This window comes from Sarcophilus harrisii, chromosome 1 (assembly GCF_902635505.1).
Source record: "Sarcophilus harrisii chromosome 1, mSarHar1.11, whole genome shotgun sequence".
In the NCBI taxonomy this organism is placed as follows: domain Eukaryota; kingdom Metazoa; phylum Chordata; class Mammalia; order Dasyuromorphia; family Dasyuridae; genus Sarcophilus; species Sarcophilus harrisii.
In genome coordinates, this window is record NC_045426.1 from 303,486,062 (window position 1) to 303,505,609 (window position 19,548).

At 34.6% G+C, this 19,548-nt stretch overlaps 1 protein-coding gene across 3 annotated transcripts in view; it reads left to right on the forward strand.

Moving 5' to 3' along the window:
- LITAF (lipopolysaccharide induced TNF factor) overlaps positions 1 to 6,913 on the forward strand; it is a 45,100-nt gene extending 38,187 nt beyond the window's left edge. For 2 of the 3 annotated variants that reach the window (XM_003761693.4, XM_031944569.1), the window contains exons 3-4: positions 1,817 to 1,973; positions 4,394 to 6,913. In XM_003761693.4, coding sequence (XP_003761741.1) covers positions 1,817 to 1,973; positions 4,394 to 4,502 — 266 coding nt within the window. In that variant the 3' untranslated portion in view covers positions 4,503 to 6,913. Of the gene's footprint in view, positions 1 to 1,816; positions 1,978 to 4,393 lie in introns of those variants that run through there. The other variant, XM_031944579.1, reaches the window with a different exon arrangement.
- Positions 6,914 to 19,548: the final 12,635 nt, after the last annotated feature.

Below are 19,548 nucleotides of genomic sequence, written 5' to 3' on the forward strand. Positions count from 1 at the left end.
GCTAAACTGAATTCTTTTTAAGGGTGGGGTTGGGAGGGAAGGGGAGCAGACCTGTTTAGGGAATGTCCAGTATAGAAACTTCTCCACAGATTATACAGATTGGCTGTTTATAGCTTTAGAGAGTTGCTTGGGGGCACTGAAAGGTTTCAGTGACTCATCTGGCAGCTAGTGTATATTTAAAGAAATGAGCTAAAGGGAGGTCTTCCTGATTCCAGACTGGCCTGCTAACCACCATACCACACTCCATCCTTGAAAGGAACTGGAAAATAATTTTATGTTATTTTAGGCCATGGTTATTGCCTGTATGTACTTTTTCCCTCAGTGTTAATTTTAAAAAATTATAGAAATCCTATGTTATTGCTAAAATAAAATAAATAATTTTTTGAAATTACTACACCTGAAGTTCCTTTCTGTTTTTTGTTATCCTATTATCCTAAATATCAAGAAAGCTAAATAGTTTTTGAATGATTGATTTTTCTTTCCTTCACGGAGATTTATTTTCATTATTATTTTGATTCTTTTGTTTTAGGAGTTATTGAGGTCCCTTCTAATTTTTTATCTCTGAACCCCATTTTATTCCATATCTCCATCACATAAATTGGATATTGAAATGTCAGTCAATTTAACATCATATTAAAGAATTTCCTGACAATAATTGGTGTTAGTTACAAAGCATTTGCTGTGATACTAAAGAACAGAAAGATAGGCTTGGGTCTCTTGGGGTGGGGAGAAGGGAAGAAGATGGATTCTTCAGGATTTTTATTTGATTAAATGTTAGAACTAAAACTAAGAGTATGTAAAATTTTCTTCTCTGCTTTTTAGTTTAGGAAAAAGCTATCAGCATTTTTAACATTCCAATTACTTTTCTCCAGCTCAGACCCAAAGCTCTAAGCTGATGAGAGTGATGAGAGTAAATGGGGTTTTTTTGGTTAATTGTGTAAATGTTGATAAATGCGATTTTTTTTTTTTAGTTTACTACTTTGCCTTTTAGTAATTATCAATTGACTGAATAGAAAAGCAAAAAAAAAAAAAAAAAAGTATAAGAATTAATTGCATTTCTATAAGGCTTCTTAAATTAAAAAAAAAAAAATTACCAGATATCATGTACATCTAAATATCTAGAATTGCCTCTTGGGGTCAGCAACCTCATTATAGACCAAAGTTTCTTAATTTGTGGATCACAACCCTATGTAGTATCATGTAATTGAATGTGGGGGTCATGAAATTATGATTTATTATCAGTAAATGTTTGAGTTGTATGTCTATTTTGTATATCTATATTAACAGGGTCATGTAAAATTTCTCTGGTGAAAAGGAATTGCAAGTGGGAAAAGTTTAAGAAGCCTTATTATAGACTATTATTGACAACATGACCATCAGCAGCTCATTTGACTTCCCTGAGTCTCATTATCATTATCAGTAAAACAAACAGATTTGAGTAAAGGTCTCTGAGATTCTTTTCAGCTCTGGACCTATGATGTTATGACTATTATTTTGATAATTATTCCACTTTTTACATCTTATGTATTCATTATCTCTTTATGAGCTTGTAGGAAGGATAGTTTGAGATGGAGGCACTTCCTTAAACTCTTATCATAGAGCAAGTGACTTTATCTTTCTCAGTCAAATTTCCTTATCTCCAAAATGGGAATAATTATAAAAGTATTTGCCTGCTTTATCTCTAAGACTTGCTAAGAATTAGTTTGAGACTGTGGTGTGACAAACAAACATGTTTTAACATGACTAACAGACCAAATTAAATTCTGAATTTTTGATAATTATCCTTGACAAATCATTTCTCTCTTTTTCTAACCAGTTGCAGTTCAGACCGTGTATGTGCAGCCAGCTATCTCCTTCTTTGACCGTCCTGTCCAGATGCTCTGTCCCTCATGTAATAAGATGATAGTGACCCATCTCACTTATACTGCAGGAGCTCTAACTTGGCTTTCTTGTGGCAGCCTTTGTCTGCTGGGGTAAGATGTTAAATGTCTAGCGTCTTATCATAGGAAATTGACATTCTGGCCACTAGGGAACCCCCCTGACCTGGGCTTGCAGCTGCACAGAGATTTTTCTGGTCCTTTGTTCAGGACAAACTTATCTGGGGTTCTCCTGGTCACCTCTGCTACAGATATTGTATATCACATTTGTTCCTCTTCAAATGTGAAATAATTAGGAAGTCTGGATTTCATCATTTCTTTTGCTTTCTTGGTAAAATTACTCAACTACATTTGGAACCAAGTATTAGTAGTTTTTATTATGCTGAGCATTATCCTTAGAACAAGGGTTCCTGATCTGGGATCTGGGATCTGGGATGTTAAAAAAAACTAAGTAACTGTATTTGATCTATTGATAACTATTTCAAAACAATTGGTTTCTTTTGAAGTCCTGTGTTATAAAAACATTATTCTGAGAAAGGGCCAGAGGCTTCATGAGATTGCCAAAGGGACCATCACACACACACACACACACACACACACACACACACACTTTGCTTAACAACTCTTGCCCTGGAGAATTTATTTTTGACTTTGGAATTTTGGGAATGTTTTTGTGGCCTGAATGACGGTATTCACTTAAACATATGCAGAGTGTCAAAAAAAGGTCTGACTTCAACTTTAAGCTATTAAAACATTTTTGGGGGAAATTTTTGGGACACCCTCTATATGTCTTAGACTGTGATTTCATGGGTGAAGGAGTTCAATTCAAATTGAAGATTGCTATACAGTTGCCCATAGCTCTTAGTAACCTGGGCTGGACTTGAATCCAGCTCTTTCTGACATTGAGGCCATCCTGTTATCCACTATGTCCACACTGCCTTTCATCACAGTGGAAGGTTTGGAGCATATATTTATATTTAAAATACTTTTATATTAAGTCTTTAAAACATTTTTGCTCTATTATGAATTTAAGTTTTTTCTCCCATTAACTTAGATGGATGCGTAAAATCTGTCTGGACTTAAGGTAGTGTTTAAAGATGGTCATTCCTGTTTTTGAGAGTGTTTTGAAAAGTTTTGCTTTACTCCCAAAGCAAGGAAAAGTAGCTTCACTTAATTCCTTGGCTACATGTGAAACTTAAATGGCTTTGGGTTATTCATGTAGTTAGTTACCTCATGTTTCAGTTTTTCCTTCTATAAAAGAGTAATCCTTACGCCTTTACTTCAAAAAAGCCCCAAACAGTCTTACATATGTTAGCTAATTTTTCTTCATTATTTATGAGGCAGATAAAGGATATGAACAGTGTTCCTTTTCCTGCCTCCAAATGAAGACACAGTAACATGCATAAGATGTCTTAGTTTCTCTACCTTTGTCTCTGTATCTTTTTTTCTCTTTCTTTTTCTTTGTGTCTTTCTGTCTCTGTCAAACACACACACACACACACACACGACTAGATTTCCTGGCCCCTAGTTTACTATTCCTTCCACCCATTTATACTATATTGTTGATTGCATGTTTGGAATTCCTTAGGAAAAAAATACTAAACATCCTTTTTAAGCCTCAGCTTCAAAGACCATTTTAATCTTAGAAGGAAAATGCAAAACAGTGGCCCCATATATTTTTAACTTTGAAAAGTTTATTAGCTAAATTATCTCCTTAAAAATGATAAATGAACATGAAAACTAAACTCAAGAGAGATTTTTTTTGAGGGATGAGGGGTTAGATTTATTGCTGTTAAACAAAAATATAATTCTTAATTGGTACTTGCTTGTGTTATGGACCCTGTTAGCAGTCTAGTGAAGCCTAATGACTTATTTATATTTAAATGGTATTTATATGAAGACAATAATTTATATTTATCGCTTCCTAAGGTTACAAAGCATTTTTACAAAGTACTTATTATAGTATTCTTAAGTTTCATGGTATCCTTTTCAGTAGAAGATACAAGTGTTCTTCCCATTTATAAAGAAACTTGAGACCAGAGAATGACTTGATTGGCAAAGAATGATCTTAGATCTTGTAGGTGTCAAAGGGGGTTAGCATGAACTCACATTGAAGTCTTTTGGCTGTTTTTCCTCTAACCCAAGAGTGCTTCTTAGAAATAGTAAACAACTCCTTTCTAGTCTAACTAGCATCACTTTTTAAAATATTTATTTTAGCAAAGTTTTGCTTTAGTGTTTCTGGTAAGGGCTATGAATAGAAAGTAAACCCCCTGAGGACAGTGCCTATAACTTGTAGGCATTTATTAAATGCTTTTTGACTTATAGGTCTTGTCTCTTTATTAATATTCCCTGGTAAATTATATAAGATTTTAAAAAGGGGATTTTGAGACAGTTTGACATAATGGACAAATTGAAATAGAGGTCATCTCTGGTTATTATAGTTTATATCTAAGACAGCTTGTAGGAAAAATCCCATGGTTAATAAATCAAGACCTTTTTTTTTTCTTTTCTTCTAGATGTATTGCTGGCTGCTGTTTCATTCCATTTTGTGTGAATGCCCTTCAGGATGTTGATCACTATTGCCCCAATTGCAAAGCTCTTCTTGGTACCTATAAGCGTTTGTAGGACCAAGGCAAATGAGATGAATCTGCCTCAAAAGGTTTGACAGCTTTTCAAGTCCTTCAGAAACTTCACCAAGTTCACCACTGGTGATGGTCTCCTTTTTGGTGGTCGGATTTTTCCACTGGTGCATTTAAAGGAGAAAAAACAAACCAAAATCCAAACTAATGCCGCCCCCTCTTCCCCAACCTCCAAACTTATGAACATACTTCTTGGAGGACTTGAAAGGACATACAGGGACATTGGTTTAAGTGTAGTTTGCCTATGTATGCACCAAAGTCATCCTTGTCTTTGACTGATTGCTGTCTTATTTAAGATTTCATTTGGTGATTATTGATTGGCAGGCAGACCCCTTCTGCCTCCTCTGTTAGCACCTTTGCTGAGGGTCTTTACATAGAAGTTGTGGGCTGCCTAGGTTTTGTGACAGCCAGAAAGAGGCTGCATCACTCCATAGTGCCTATACTTTGCTCCTCCATGGGGCAGAATCTTAATGTAGAGAACTTAGAAGGTGCTAGTCTCAGACACCATTCAATTAGGGACTTTTTATGAGCACAAAAATTCACTTTAACTTTTTTATTTTTTTTTTTTATTTTTTTTTTTAAGAGGGGAGGTGGTAATCTGGTAATTCTAAACACAAGGTGCTTGCTACCTGAATACATTTCTATGAGTTCATGAGAGCTTCTCAGAATTAGAATTTCTTCTTTATAATTCTCTATTTCCTCAATTATAGTTGAGTGGCCAGACTTTAGCATGTGAAGTGTCCCCATGATCCATTAATTTTGTTAGCAACTGAGTTTGCTTGTTTGTTTTAAGAAACTTGCTTTTGTATTGACTTGCCTTTGTAAATGATTTCAAAGGAAATGCTTATCAGCACATCTTGACTAATTCTGGGAATAATTATCATTCTTACATATGCCAGTATGGCATCCCATTTTATTAAAAACAAAAACACAAATCAAAAATACAACCCTACTGCCTTTAATTTGGCTCATTGCAGTTCTGAACAATCGCCACAATAATAATTTTAAAAATTAAAAACTTTGGATTCTGAGGTTTTTGGTTTTGTTTTTTGTTTTTTGTTTTTTTTAAATGTGAAAGCATACCTTTGATTTGTAGGTAGATCTTATTTTTGGAACCTCTTTTCCAAAAACCTGCATATTGTAGGAAACCCTGTGAACTTGAGGAGTCTAGAATTTAGTCTTATTTTCATAAATCAAATTAGTTTCAGTGTATTATAAGACATGACTGTGAAGATTCAGAGCGGTCCTGGTTAAAGAACTGTATTGTGTTTGAAATCAACAGACAAACAGGACTTTGGTTTCAAGATTCCCTCATTCAGTATTTAGTGAAAGTAAAGGAAATATCTGGATAATATGTCTAAAAATAGCCCTAAAATGATAGAAGAAAGCTATCCATTGGTTAAAATTTGTAATAGTTATGCTTATTTTCTTCAAGTGTGCATAAAATCTCGTCTGGTTTCTAAAATAAGGTTGTTGAAAAGTATACAGCTCTCTTGGAGCACTTTGACTTTTATTTACTGTATTTCGACTTTTTAAGTCTTTGAATTACTTGGTACCCCTTTTATAAAAGTCTTCTTGTGGGTTTAGGAAAGGTTTTTATTATATTGCAGCTGTTACTTTCCCTTCCTTCTCTCCCCCCCCCCTCCAAAAAAAAAAAAAGAAAAGAAAAAAGAAGAAAACCAATCCAAAAAGCCCAATTTTTTATTAATCAATGGTGGGAGAACATCTTTAGTGATAAAGAGTACAAACTAACTGAATCTCTGACAGTGCACCCTTAAAGTCAATATAGATGATTATGAGATCCACATGCTCAGTGCATCAAATCTGATGATTAGCTTATTTATCATATTTTATCTCAATGGCAGCAAACTCAAAACAGAGCTTTTATATTATAAATTAAATGTACAGAAAAATAGAAGAAAAGTATGATTATACTTCCAACAAAATATGGTTTGTTTGATCATTAACTGAGGCTTTTGTTGGTGCCAAGAGGAAAATAGCATATCTATCAGATACACTTGTACATTGCTAATCATTCATTTGCTTTTACCTAAGTATACAGTCATATGGAAGGGTTCAGGAAATTAAGGAACCTTATCTCGATGCAGCTTGTGTTGTCATTGAAACATTTATAATTTGTGATTTTAAAAATCACTGCTTACTAATGACAGGTGTGTTTAGAATTCTTTCTTTGTTGTAAAGAAAGTAAGATGCTGTGTTTCTAGCTGTTTTGTTCAAATGATATGTAAAATGGTCTCAGGCTATTGTTGAAATTAATATATGCAAATTCTGTAATTCAGGCACTTTGCATTGTGCATGAAAATGCATTTTGTAGATGGCAAAATGTATAATGTACGTAATTAAAAAATAAAATCGGATGCATTTTAGGAAATTCCATTATCTTGTGCAAAGTTCATATTTGTTCATTTGTCATTCTTTAGAAGTACTTGAATAATTTGCAAGCAATGGATTTAACAGTATAAAGAGTTTTAAATACACTTGTACTCTAAAGAAGGATTTTAGTTCATTTCAGGCTAAAACCACCAGTATGCCTATAACAAAGTTGTATAGTTGTAGCATTTAAAAAATTACCATTGCATAAGGTATCTATTAGAACCTCATTCATTTTTCATGGAAAGTGTTCAATTTTTACTGTAGCCATTCACATTATAACCTTGTGATCTAAGACATTTGCCAGTGGAAAATCAATTCCATAGCAACAGGGATTTGGGGGGTTAATATTGTGAATATATACATTCTTCAGTTTGTTACAGAGTCATTTCAAAAAGCTAAAGCTACACTATAGTCCTCTTTTCAGGGGCAACTTATTGCATAGAGGGTTAAAATATATCTAGAATTTAATGGACTGAAACTCCTTCACTATGTGAATATTACAAATGAATTTCAATATGTGCATATTATTTACAAAGAAATTTTTATTTTGAATTTTACTAAACATTTCTTTGTATTAATGGAAATGTCTAAAAGTAGTCACCTCTGGGTTTTTGTTTTTGGCAGGAAAATGATGAAGGATTTGAAAGTCACATCTAAGCTTATATATAAAAGAGGTAGCTGCTATTACCAAAAAAATTTTTTAAGTAATGTTTTTAGAGAAAGTATTCAAAACCTTTGAAGAATTTTAAAATGTCATCCAGATACTGGTTCTTACTTTATTCATTCACCCAAGCCCTTTGTGTTCTTCAAGAAAGAAGTTAGTTCATTTCATATCTTTTTGTAATGCTCTTGGAAAATGGCTCTAAAATTTTTTTATTTTTAATAAATAACATTTATTAAGCATTCAATATGTAGCAGACATGGATCAGGACATACATGAAACATGGATAGGTCTCATCAAAACACAAAGACAGGAATAAAGAGAACACTGCTGGATATCCAGATGTTGGGGCTCAATTGTCTCATTTTTTAAAAATGCATCTTTTCACCTTGTAACAGTGATTAATAGATCATGGATCATCATATTTTTGGAGCTCCTTGTGCTGACATTGAAAACTGCCTTTTTCATAAATATGCATTGATCTTGCCTTTTGAGTTCTGTGTATCTTAAGTACCTGATTATATTCCTCAGGTATTATACTGCTACTAAGCATGTATTTCTTTTCCTTCAGATGGTGATTATAAAATGCCTACAATAATTTAGGGAGTCCTTCATTTTCTTTCTTTCTAAGGAATAAAATAAATGAATTTTTATGATTGGAATTTATGACAAGATGAGTCAACTGAGTCTATATTATGTAGTCACATTGTTATTTTATGGTTTCATTTGTTTTTTCTGCTTATTCCACTCCAGAGCATCCAGTTTTATGACTCCTCATTGCTCACTGAACAAAGTCCAATATTCTTAACAGGAATTCAATTTACATTGTAACTCCAACTCAATTTTATGGCTCATACTAATTGTCACTGTCCTTTGATCCAACCAAACTACACTCTGAATTTTATACTTTAAGTAAATCCTGGAGTTCCTAGCCTCTAGGCCTTTTAAAATTATCTTTCCTCTTCTCTTATCTATTAGATGACATGATGTCCATCCTTCATCTGAATAACTGCCTTCTCCTTGTGATCTTTCTTGACTTTCCTTGGCCAGAAAGAATTCCTCTGGGGTATTTAGATCTCTGGTAGATTGTAAGCTCTTTGAAAACAAGAACTTTTCTTTCAGCTAGATGACATAGAACATAAATCACTGGAACTGGAATCAGGAAGACTCAAATTCAAAACAGGTCTCAATTAGTTGTGTGATCATTGGTAAGTCACTTCTCTTCTGTCTGCTTCAGTTTCCTTATCTATAAAATAGAGATAATAATAGTGGCATCAACCTTTCAGGATTGATGTGAAAATCAAATGAGATAATATTTATAAAATTCTTTGAAAATCTTTGTTCTATATAAATGTTGTAATTTTTATTTATAATTCAATTTAATTTATGTAACATATAATAAAATTTAATTTATAATAATATTTATACATTTAAATTTACAAATCATTTGTTTATAATAATTATTGTTTTATCATTTGGTTCTATTCCTTATAGACAAATAAATGGAAGCAGTGTCAGATTTTATGTTCTTGGGCTCAAAGATGTTTGCAGTCATTAAAGTACAATCATGAAATTATAAGACGTTTACTCCTTTGAAAGAAAGCTATGACAAATCTGTACAGCATACTAAAAAACAGCTGTACCACCTTGCTGATGAAGAACCATGTCATCAAAGCTATGGTATTTCTAATAGTAATGTGTAGCTTTGAGAGTTGGACTCCAAGGAAAACTGAACACTGCAGAAATGACATTTTTTAATTGTAGTGCTAAAAAAGATTTTTGAAAGTTCCTTGAATAGCAAAGAGATCAAATCAGTCAATACTTAAAAACATTAATTCAGACTATTCACTGAAGCTTAAACACTTCGATTATATTTTGAGAGGATGGGATTCATTGAGAAAAAACCCTGATGTTGAGAAAGATTGAAGTTTGGAAAAGGAGAAAGGGACAGCAGAGGGTGAGAAGAGAAATGATGTCATGGAAGCAACAAGCATGAACTTGGATAGACTTCAAGAGAGTGTAGGATAGAAGATCCATGGGTCTTGAAGAGTTGGACACAATTAAATGATTCAATAACAACAACAACAAATCTCAACGCCTAGTCTAGCACATTCAGTTCTTGAATGTCGTTGATGGTATTTAAACATTTGTTGAATTGAAATGATATAAATTGGAAGTATTTGAATGATGTCATTTCCACCCCATCTTGGCTTCTTTGTCAAATTTAGGGAATATTGCCTTTCTGTATGTTACACTGGGAAGGAGTTACCAAGTAACCAAGTTACCAAGAATGACTTTGTTTCCAATAAGTAGTTATATGTATTCTTACAAGTCTGAATCCAGATGAACACCTGTATTCTGTCTTGGCCATTTGCTTTTGAAACAAACACCTTGATGGTTAGTCACAAATATATCAAGAAGACTTATCATTCGTCATCTTCCCATTGCCTTTGAGGGTTTAAGTCTAGCTCCTTCCAGATCTAAATCTATGACATAAACAAAAAGTTAATTCACTCTGGTATTTTCCTTTTCTGATGTTTACAGTGTAAGTGCACATTCCTTGTTTAGATCCAGGATCATTATAGGAGACTGCTGACTAATGCAAGATAAATAAGGATTTTTGGCAAAAGGAAACATTTTACAAAATAGAAATAAAGATTCCCATCACAGCTTTACAGATGTAGAGTATGAAGAAAGTTTTAAGGGTTATCTAACCCCATCCCCTCTTTTTTAGAGATAAGAAAAATTATAGTTTTTGATAGTTGATGATAGAAGCAAAAAGAAGTTAACCTATTTGCCCAGGGTGACACAGCTGTTAAATGTTTGAGGCTGGATTTGAAAACAGGATTCCTGACTACAGGTACAGCACTATCCACTGTGCTACCTAATTGCATACAGAGAACATTTTTGTTTTATCATTAAAATATAATCCATTATACAATTGGATCCAAAGAGATTTTTATTTTTTCCAGCTATTGTTGACCTTGTTCAGTTGTTTTTCAGTCATATCTGAGTCTTTGTAACCTTTTTTGGGTTTTCTTGACAAAGATACCAGAGTACAGAGTAGTTTGCCATTTCCTTCTCCAGCTCATTTTACAGATAACTGTGGCAAACGGGTTAAATGACTCACCCGGGATCACACAATCTTCCTGACTCCAGATCTGGATCTGGAACTATGCACTAGCATGTGTTATGTGATGTTTCTAGCTATAACCAGTCTTAAATTTTTCAGTTTCAACTACTTCTGAACATTGGAGTAAGATGGTAAATATTAATGATTGCCCATCCCTCCCCCTTCAGTTCTGAAACTGTACTTGGTTGTGTCAATTTGGTTTCCTGCATAGTAAGAGTTTCCTCTCTTTGTTTTGCTTCCATCCTATTACCTGTCTCAAATCAGTTCTTAATTTTATATGTAATGTTCAAGCTTCTGCACTTCGTATGTTTTTTATGTATTTATGTGTGTGAATCAAAAGAGAAAAAGCTTTTACACACCTGTGATTCCAAGTTAACAATAGCAATTCCCTTATAGCCTTAATTCTTAATTCTACTTAGTATTACTTTTTTAAATGTTCTGAAGCTTTTTATTTTCAAACATATGCATAGATAATTTTTGGCATTCACTCCTGTTCCAAAATTTTTTCCTTTCCTTCCCCCAACCCCTTCCCTAGACAGCAGGCAATCCAGTATATATCAGTCATGAGTAGTTCTTCTATAAATATCTCCACAATTGTGCTGCACAAGAAAAATCAGATAAAAAAGGAAAAAAATTGAGAAACAAAACAAAATGCAAGCAAACTACAACAAAAAAGTGAAAATACTATGTTGGGATCCACACTCAGTTCCCACAGTTCTCTCTCTGGGTGCAGATGGCTCTCTTCATTACAAGATCATTGGAACTGTTTTGAATCACCTCACTACTGAAGAGCCATGCTCATCAGGATTGATCATCGTATAATCTTGCTGTACAATGTTCTGGTGGTTCTCATTTGAGTATTAATTCTCTTTGACTTGTTGGGTACACTACTCCTGTCATTGTGGGTCAGTTCCATATATAAGTGGACCACATTTGGCTCAGTTTGATCTAAACATCCAGCTTCTGCCATGCTGCTTCCATCTAGGGAAATAGACTATTTGTGTGTAGGAAATGCATTTTGTTCATGATGTTTTTTATATTAATAGTTGCCTGTTTCAAAGAAAAGTTGAATATCATCTCTTTGTAAAAAAAAAAAATTAAACATTTTTCAATGAATAAGAATAGCTTTTCTCTATCTTACAGGGATAAGATTAAAAAAAGAAAACAAAAATTCTTTTAAAAATAGTCAAGCTAAACAAATTTCTACATTTGCTATATATGAAAAAAATATATTTCTCCATCTTAATTAAGTCCATCATCTCCATATTAGTAAGTGGGTGGAATGTTTCACCCACTTCAAAATTCAAATTCATTTATTTTTGGAAATGGTTGATTTTTGCCTGGATTAGAATTATTGAGATGCCTCTCTCTTGATTGTTCCAAACCTTGCCCTGATTCCTAGTTTGGCATCTGGTAGTCATTGATATTATTTTAAAATTGGCTCAAATAATCATTTGTGTGATAAAATTGATTTCTCATTCATTTTCAAATATTTAAGTAATTTAGTTCAACAACTGCACCAGAAAAGCTTCTATTCAAATTCAGCCACCTCTCTAATTTAGCTCTCACAGAAATTTGTAGTCTGAAATGCTGTTAAATATTTGCTAAAGACAGTCTTGTGTTTTACCATCTTACCACCATGACCACTCTGCCTTGACTGCCAGTAATTAGTAACCATCTCACATCTTCTATCCTCAGGCTTTACGGCAGTGATAGCTTTTTCATCTCTTGACCCAATCTGATTTTTCAATTCCTTGTCCTTGTGTCCCCCTTCTGCTTCTCCCTCCCCCCAAGCCTTTTTGTTTCACTGGCTTTCTATAAAACTGAGCACAAATCTTGCCTTCTGCCAGAAACCTTCCCCATCCCTTTGACTGCTAGTGTTTTCCTCCCAATTTCTTCATATATCTTTCATTTCCTCTGTATATATCTTTGCACGTAGATAATTATATTCATGCTTGTCACCCACTAGAATGCTAGCTTCTTGAAGCTGGAGATGTTTTCTGCCTTTCTTTGCTCCTCAGTGCTTAATCAACATCTGTTGTTTTCTTGCTTCACATGGTCGCCAGTGCATAACCAGCACTTAAATTTGTTGACGGAATCACTTGAGTCTTTACTATATTAAAAATGGGTGTTTATTTTCATAATTATCTGATGTATCTGTTGTGTAATAATCTAACATAAAGGAGAGAAATGGGGATCAACATTTGTATAGTTGAAAATGATAAATAGCTTACTCCTTTAATAAAGGCAATTCATTAGAAGATCACTAGTCATTTGCTGTGTTCCATTGAACTCTGCGGGATCTTTCCCTCCTTTTCCATACACAAAATGCAACATGACAAAGTATACTTCATAGAAGGATTTGCAATGCCTCATTTGTATTGGGTGGTATTCAATGGCCAAAGACTGTTTTTCCTTTTAAAATGTTTTATTCATGCTTCTTTTATATTGCTGTCACTGCCCAATGACTCTGCTATGCCCCTCCCTTCTAAGAACTAAGTATAAAAAAAGGCACATTGGCCATAGGGTGAAAATTCGCTCCTCCTTTTGCACTTAAAGGGCCATAATCTACCACCTTATGGATCATGAAAGGATATTGTGGGTAAAGTTCTGGTTTATAATATACTGGCTATTTTTATAAGAGGCAGAAGACATGCTTCACCATTGGGTCTCTGAAGCCATTATTGGTCCTTGCATTGATTAGTGTTCTGAAGTTTTTCAATGCAAAAGAATTCTCCACAAAATCTATTTTGTTGTATGCCCACACAGATGCCACAGATGTCTTTGAGTGCAACATATACAACTTGATTAATTGACATCACAAAATAAATACCTGTGTTCCATGAAGAATGGAATTTTTTGATATTAAAATAAATAGACTGAATTTTTTTTAATGTTTTGATTTCTTTTGTATTTATGTCAACTACATTTTCCTTTTGTATTCCTTCCCTTTCAGTCTCCCAAACTGCTATCCCTTATGATAATTTTTTAAGAGAAAAAAGGAAAATCCTTATTAAAATCAATTAATACATTGGAAAACAAAATGGATATACATTGGATAAATATTTGCTCCTAGAAACTGGGTAAGATGAGTTTTGATACACAGGATAAAAATATATAAAACACTTATATAATGCCTCAAGACCAAGTTATTTATAGTCCTAAGGTGCTAGCCTTGCCTACCTAAGGAAGGATAAGTATCAATGAGTTTAACAGCAGAATTGGTAACACATGGAGACAGATGGTGATGACCTCCATACTATATTTTAAGAGCAAGAAAAACAAAGAAACCTTCTAAACTCTCCCTTCACAGATTTGAAATGTCTTTCTTTCCTACCTTAAACATTCATGAAGGAGCAGAGATGCTTTTTATGGGACAAGAGGGAAAAACCAGTTAGCTGTGTAAATATACTTGAATCTTGGATAAATGGAAAGCAAAGCAGTTGTAATTCTAAAAACTAACATGATAAAAACAATACATTTATGCAACATGTTATGATTTATAAAGCATTTTATATATATTTTTATTTGATTTTTATAGAAATGAGGCAGGGATTAGCATTCCCCCTCCACCTCTCCCCCCCCCTCCCTTTTTCTCTTAACAGACAAGGAAACTAAAAGAGATGACATGGCTAATATGTTTTGGAGTAAGGACAAACTCAAGTTTTCCTGTCCTAATTTCCAACATTGAGCCCACTGTACCACAAAGCTTTCCTAAAAGGTTGCATAATTCTTTCCTTAGAATGATTCTTTTAGATGTGATGCAATCAGTTCTATCTTCATTTTAGAGATGAAACAAGTTCTGGGACAAGTGATTTATAAAAAGTCACACAGCTAGTGAGTCAAGATTTAAATGGAGGTCTCCCAGCTCTGATACTCCATCCTTCTTTCCATTATGCAAAGCACCTCACAATCTTTTTATGAATCTGCTTTCATTCATAGACTTTATTGAGGGAAATAAGGAAAAATAAGTGGTTACAACATGAGGGAAAGTTAAGTAAACCTTATACCATAGTCCTTTGGTACCTTATAGATTTAACAAGTAACATAAACCAAAAGATTCTAATTGTTTATCTTCAAAATAAACTGGAAGCTGCCTTCCCTGAAGTTATTTTTTTTTTTATTCTTTTAGCAAAGCATCGACCCAAGACTTCTTTCAGAGAATTTTTATTCATAAAGAAAAATGTTAAAAAAAAAACAAAAAAACAAGTCATTGTTGATTAAATTCTTAAAACAAAAAAAGTTGTTTATCCTTTTGTTTCAGAAGGAACAATTATAAAAATAAAACCCCAGGTGATAGAAGAAAAAGGAAGGAAGAAAGGAAGAAAAAGAGAAAGGCTCCTTTATTTAGAGTAATTACTTGACAAAAATTGAAGGCAAAAAAAAAAAAAAAAATTGGACCTTCTTTGGGAAAAGGCAGAGAGAAAACTCCCATCAATCATTTCAAAGGGGCTCTAGTCATTCATCTTTTATTTCCCCTCCTGGTGAGTAAAATGAGTGATTCTGGGGAAGATAAAACACATTAATGAATGTCCACCCTCTTCACATGTTGACTAGCCTTTTCTAAAGGCAAGTCAATGTAGTCTAATGAAAACATTTCTCTCCAGAGCTATGCAAACACACCAGTGTGTGGTCCTTAGTTGTGAAACTAAATCTGGATATATTTGTTAAGGGTACAACTTCGATTTTGTAGTAAGGAAGTGAATAGAAAATGTCCCTCCCTTCCCCCCAAAAAATAGTTTTTTCGATCTGTATAGGATATGTTGTTTTTCCTTCATTCTCGAAGAGGACCATAACATCAGGGAGGGGATCCCATGACATACAAGTGAACTGGATTTAAGTGAGGAAGGGCTGTGCAAGATCACCTGCATCACTTTCCCTCTAGAGTCATCTGGGTCCAGGGACCAGATGTAAATCAAGACGACTAGACATGAACTTGGATGAAATGGAAAATTTTGGCTTTTTTAAGCTAAAATTTTCAGCAGGTCGAATACAACTAACTGAGGCAAAGAATCTCATCTTTCACCTAGTCCAAATCAGTGTTTATTGACTGATATCAATATTTAATAAATATTTCTTGAACAGAATTTAGAAGCTAATTCCCCAATAATAAAAATCTCAATAAAATCCTATCCGAATCAGTTTGCACAGAAGTGCTGGTGTGGTGCAATGCTTACCGGGATTGGATTGTGTGCGTCTCATGAAAAATCTACAGAAGCTTACAGTACCCCCTACTGGTCAGTTCTTTTTCTTGGGAGAAGATTCACTTTTTTCCTTCTCGGGGTATTTTTGTACCCAAAGTTTTGGGTCTCAGTATGGTGATACATTAACATTACAGAAACCCCTATGTATGTATAAGGCTTAATGGGCCAGTTCTGCCTAAAGAAAATCCAGCCAGATGCTTGCCACTTTCAGGAAGCAAATATTTGGGGGGTATAATAAGTATATGTACTATTGGAAAAACATTTTAGCTGACAATATTGTTTATGATGCTGGGGATATTTACAAGAGTCGATTACTCTTGTAATCAATAAGCCAACAATCATGAATGAAACCAATTTCCTCCAGATCCATCTCTCTGACCAAGGTGGCTGGGGAGAATATGAGGAAATGTCTCATTTGTCTGAGGGGAAGACAAGACTAAACAGAAGGATCACAGAGCCAAGAGCTGGGAGGAATGTTACAGGTAACATTTTATGCATGAAGAAATTGAGGTCTCTGAAAGTTAAGTGATTTTTCCAAATTCTCAGAAATAGGAGCCATCAAAGGCAGGCTTTGACCCCAGTTCTGATCTCTAGAGAGTCAGCAGTCATCTCTGAAGGAAAGTTTAACAACTCTATGTACTGCTGATCTTCAAAACCTGCTTTAAATCTTTCTTCTTCCATTAACTCTTCATTGACTTCTCAGCCCACCAGTGATTTTCCCTGTACTCAAATGAATCAAACAAAAAACATCTCAAGTGCTTCTGATGTGTCAGGCACTATGCTAAGTATTGGGGACACAAAAGGAGGGAAAAGGTGGTCCCTGCCTTTAAGGAGTTTACGATCTAATTGGAAAGACAACTTGCAAACAATTACAGTTATCACTTCCATCTTGGGGAGGTTAGGGGTGGTATTTCCCTGCAATCTAGAAAATTTGAGTAAAATGTTTTGACCCTTACTACCAGAGAAGAAGTATGATTATTATGGTATTAAAAAATAAAACATGTTAATATTATACAATACTATACATATATTTTATGCATTTCTGAGTTTCTAAATCTTTTCTATATCATTTGCTGGCCTTTGTATGTCAACTGTCCCTTCCACAAAACTCCTCCCAAATTACCATTTAATTTCTTATTCCAGTTTGCACTATATTGAAGCAAATGCTATACAAGATAAATAGGAAATAACAGAGAAAAGGCACTAAAATTGAGAGGTCAAGGAAGGCTTCCAGTGAAAGATAAAAATGAACATATTTATTCATTTATTAAGTCCTATTACTAATTACTACACTGAGTTTCATATGAATGCATTCCATTTCTGTAACTGTTATAAATTCCTTAAAAGCAGGAACTGTGTCTTATTTGCCTGCATATCTTTCACAACACCTACAATAAGGTATATAAACAAGCTTTCAACCAAGTCTGGCATGTTTTTTGGTCTTCGGAAGTGACTCCTTAATAAGGGAGTGAATGTTGAATTTTGCAAACCTGCCAACAGTTAGTGCCAGAAACTTTTCCAAAGACATGAAGAGAGAATGAAAGGCTTTGAAAGTTACAGACCTGTTGAAGATCTGTTGCAAAGCCAGCTTTCTTTACCTCTCTGCAGCTTCTAAAGTCTTTTCCCCTTATGTTTTTCCTGAAAAATCTCTACAATGATTGATGTCTCTTTTCTAAGAAACTTTAGCCCCAATCCTATGCCTTTCCAGATATATGGAATTGCCTCAGCATTCTCTTCCTCAATTAGGAGTCCCTTCTCCCTTTAGATATCAATAACCCATGGAAATGCCCCAGGCCTTAATTGGAGAGGCAGTTGTAGTCTCCGTCTCTATCCTCTCTCAGTATCTCTGTCTCTGTATTTGTCTCTGTATCTGTCTCTGTATCAGTCTCTCTGTATCATGTATTTGTGTTTTATATAGTCATGCTTATATATATTTGCTTTATATATGATATAATTTTTTTCACATTGTTATAACTTCTCAGTGACACTTATAACAAATATTTACACATACACACAAAACAAAACAAATCAATGTATTGACCATGTCAGATATGGTATGTATCTTTCTGCACCTAGAGTTTATAATTCACTACCTCTCTTCAGATAGGAAGGAGGATTGCTTTAAAGCCAATCCACAATTCAGATCATCTTTCATCTAGAGCACGATGCTGAACATAGAAGTTTGTCAATAAAATATTTGTTGAGTCGAATTTCTTCAGCTTGGAGCCAAAGACCATTATTTTTCATCCTGGGAATGTTTCATATTTTGGGACATGATTCTGAAAATTCAGAATGCTGAGTACTAAGAGAATAGAGATGTTAAGGTGCAGAGAGGAAGAGGAAGTGGGCTGCAGGGAAATGAGTCTTTTTTTTTTTTTTAATAGCTTTTTATTTACAAGACATATGCAAGGGTAATTTTTTAGTATTGACAATTGCAAAACCTTTTGTTCCAACCCTTCCCCTCCTTTCCCCCATCACCTCCCCCAGATGGTAAGTAGACCAATACATGTTAAATACAATATATGTATACATATCCATACAGTTATTTTGCTGCACAAGAAGAATTGGACCTTGAAACAGCGTACAATTAACCTGTGAAGGAAATAAAAATTGCAGGCGGACAAAAACAGAGGGATTGGAAATGCTATGTAGTGGTTCACATTCAGGGAAATGAGTCTTTATGTGAGACACAGAGGATATCACAAAGAACCAGGTTTTGTTTCTTTGTTTTTGTTTTTTAAAGTATAAGAGCTCTCCCAAGGCATCTTTCCCAAGCACAACAGATCTTGGCTCAGGTTCAAAGACTTTTGAAGTGGAGGTAAATATTATTGGAGCTGCTGTGTCCTGAATCTGAAATGAATAACTCTATTACTTTCATCTAGCTAGAAGAAGTTCTCAGTATAATGGACAGGGAATCTCCCCGATTCCAAGACCAGTGGTCTATCTACTGCACCACCTAGCTGCTCTAAAGTCAAAAAGATTTGAATTAAATAACATCCTACCTCAGCCATTTACTGTGAGACCCTGAGCAAGTTACTTAACTGTGCTTGCCTCAGTTTCCTTATCTGTAAAATGAGTTGGAGAAGGAAATGACAAACCCCACTCCAGTGTCATTGCCAAGAAAACCCCAAATGGGATTACAAAGAGTCAAACATAAGTGAAAACAACAATAAATGCTTGCTCCCTTCCCATTGTCCCCTACTTTGAATTAGTGGTAGACACTTCAAATCTTGCCTCATCTGCTTCTTAGCTTCTCAGTTTAGTGTAACCATGGGCAAGTCAGTTAACTTTTCTGGACCTCAGTTTTTTCATCTGTAAAATGAAGAGGGTGGATTCACTGTTCTCTAAGATCCCTTCCACCTCCCAATGTTCCCATGATTCCCTCTGCACAGCTGCCTCCTTTTTTCTGCTTTGCCCCTTCCCCAAATGGGGCCTGAGAAAGGGGAAAGGATTTGCCTTTCATTCCCAGTGCATAGTCGTTGCATTAGGGTCTGTGAGTTTTGCCAGCCATGAGGAAGCAAAACCCTCTCTATTCCCAGTTAGGAAGGAGGGATTTTCTTATTGGTCAGTACCTTTTTCCCCCCTTCCTTTCAGATGGGGAGCTTATAACTTTATCTCAGGGTTCTGATTGGCTGGCAAG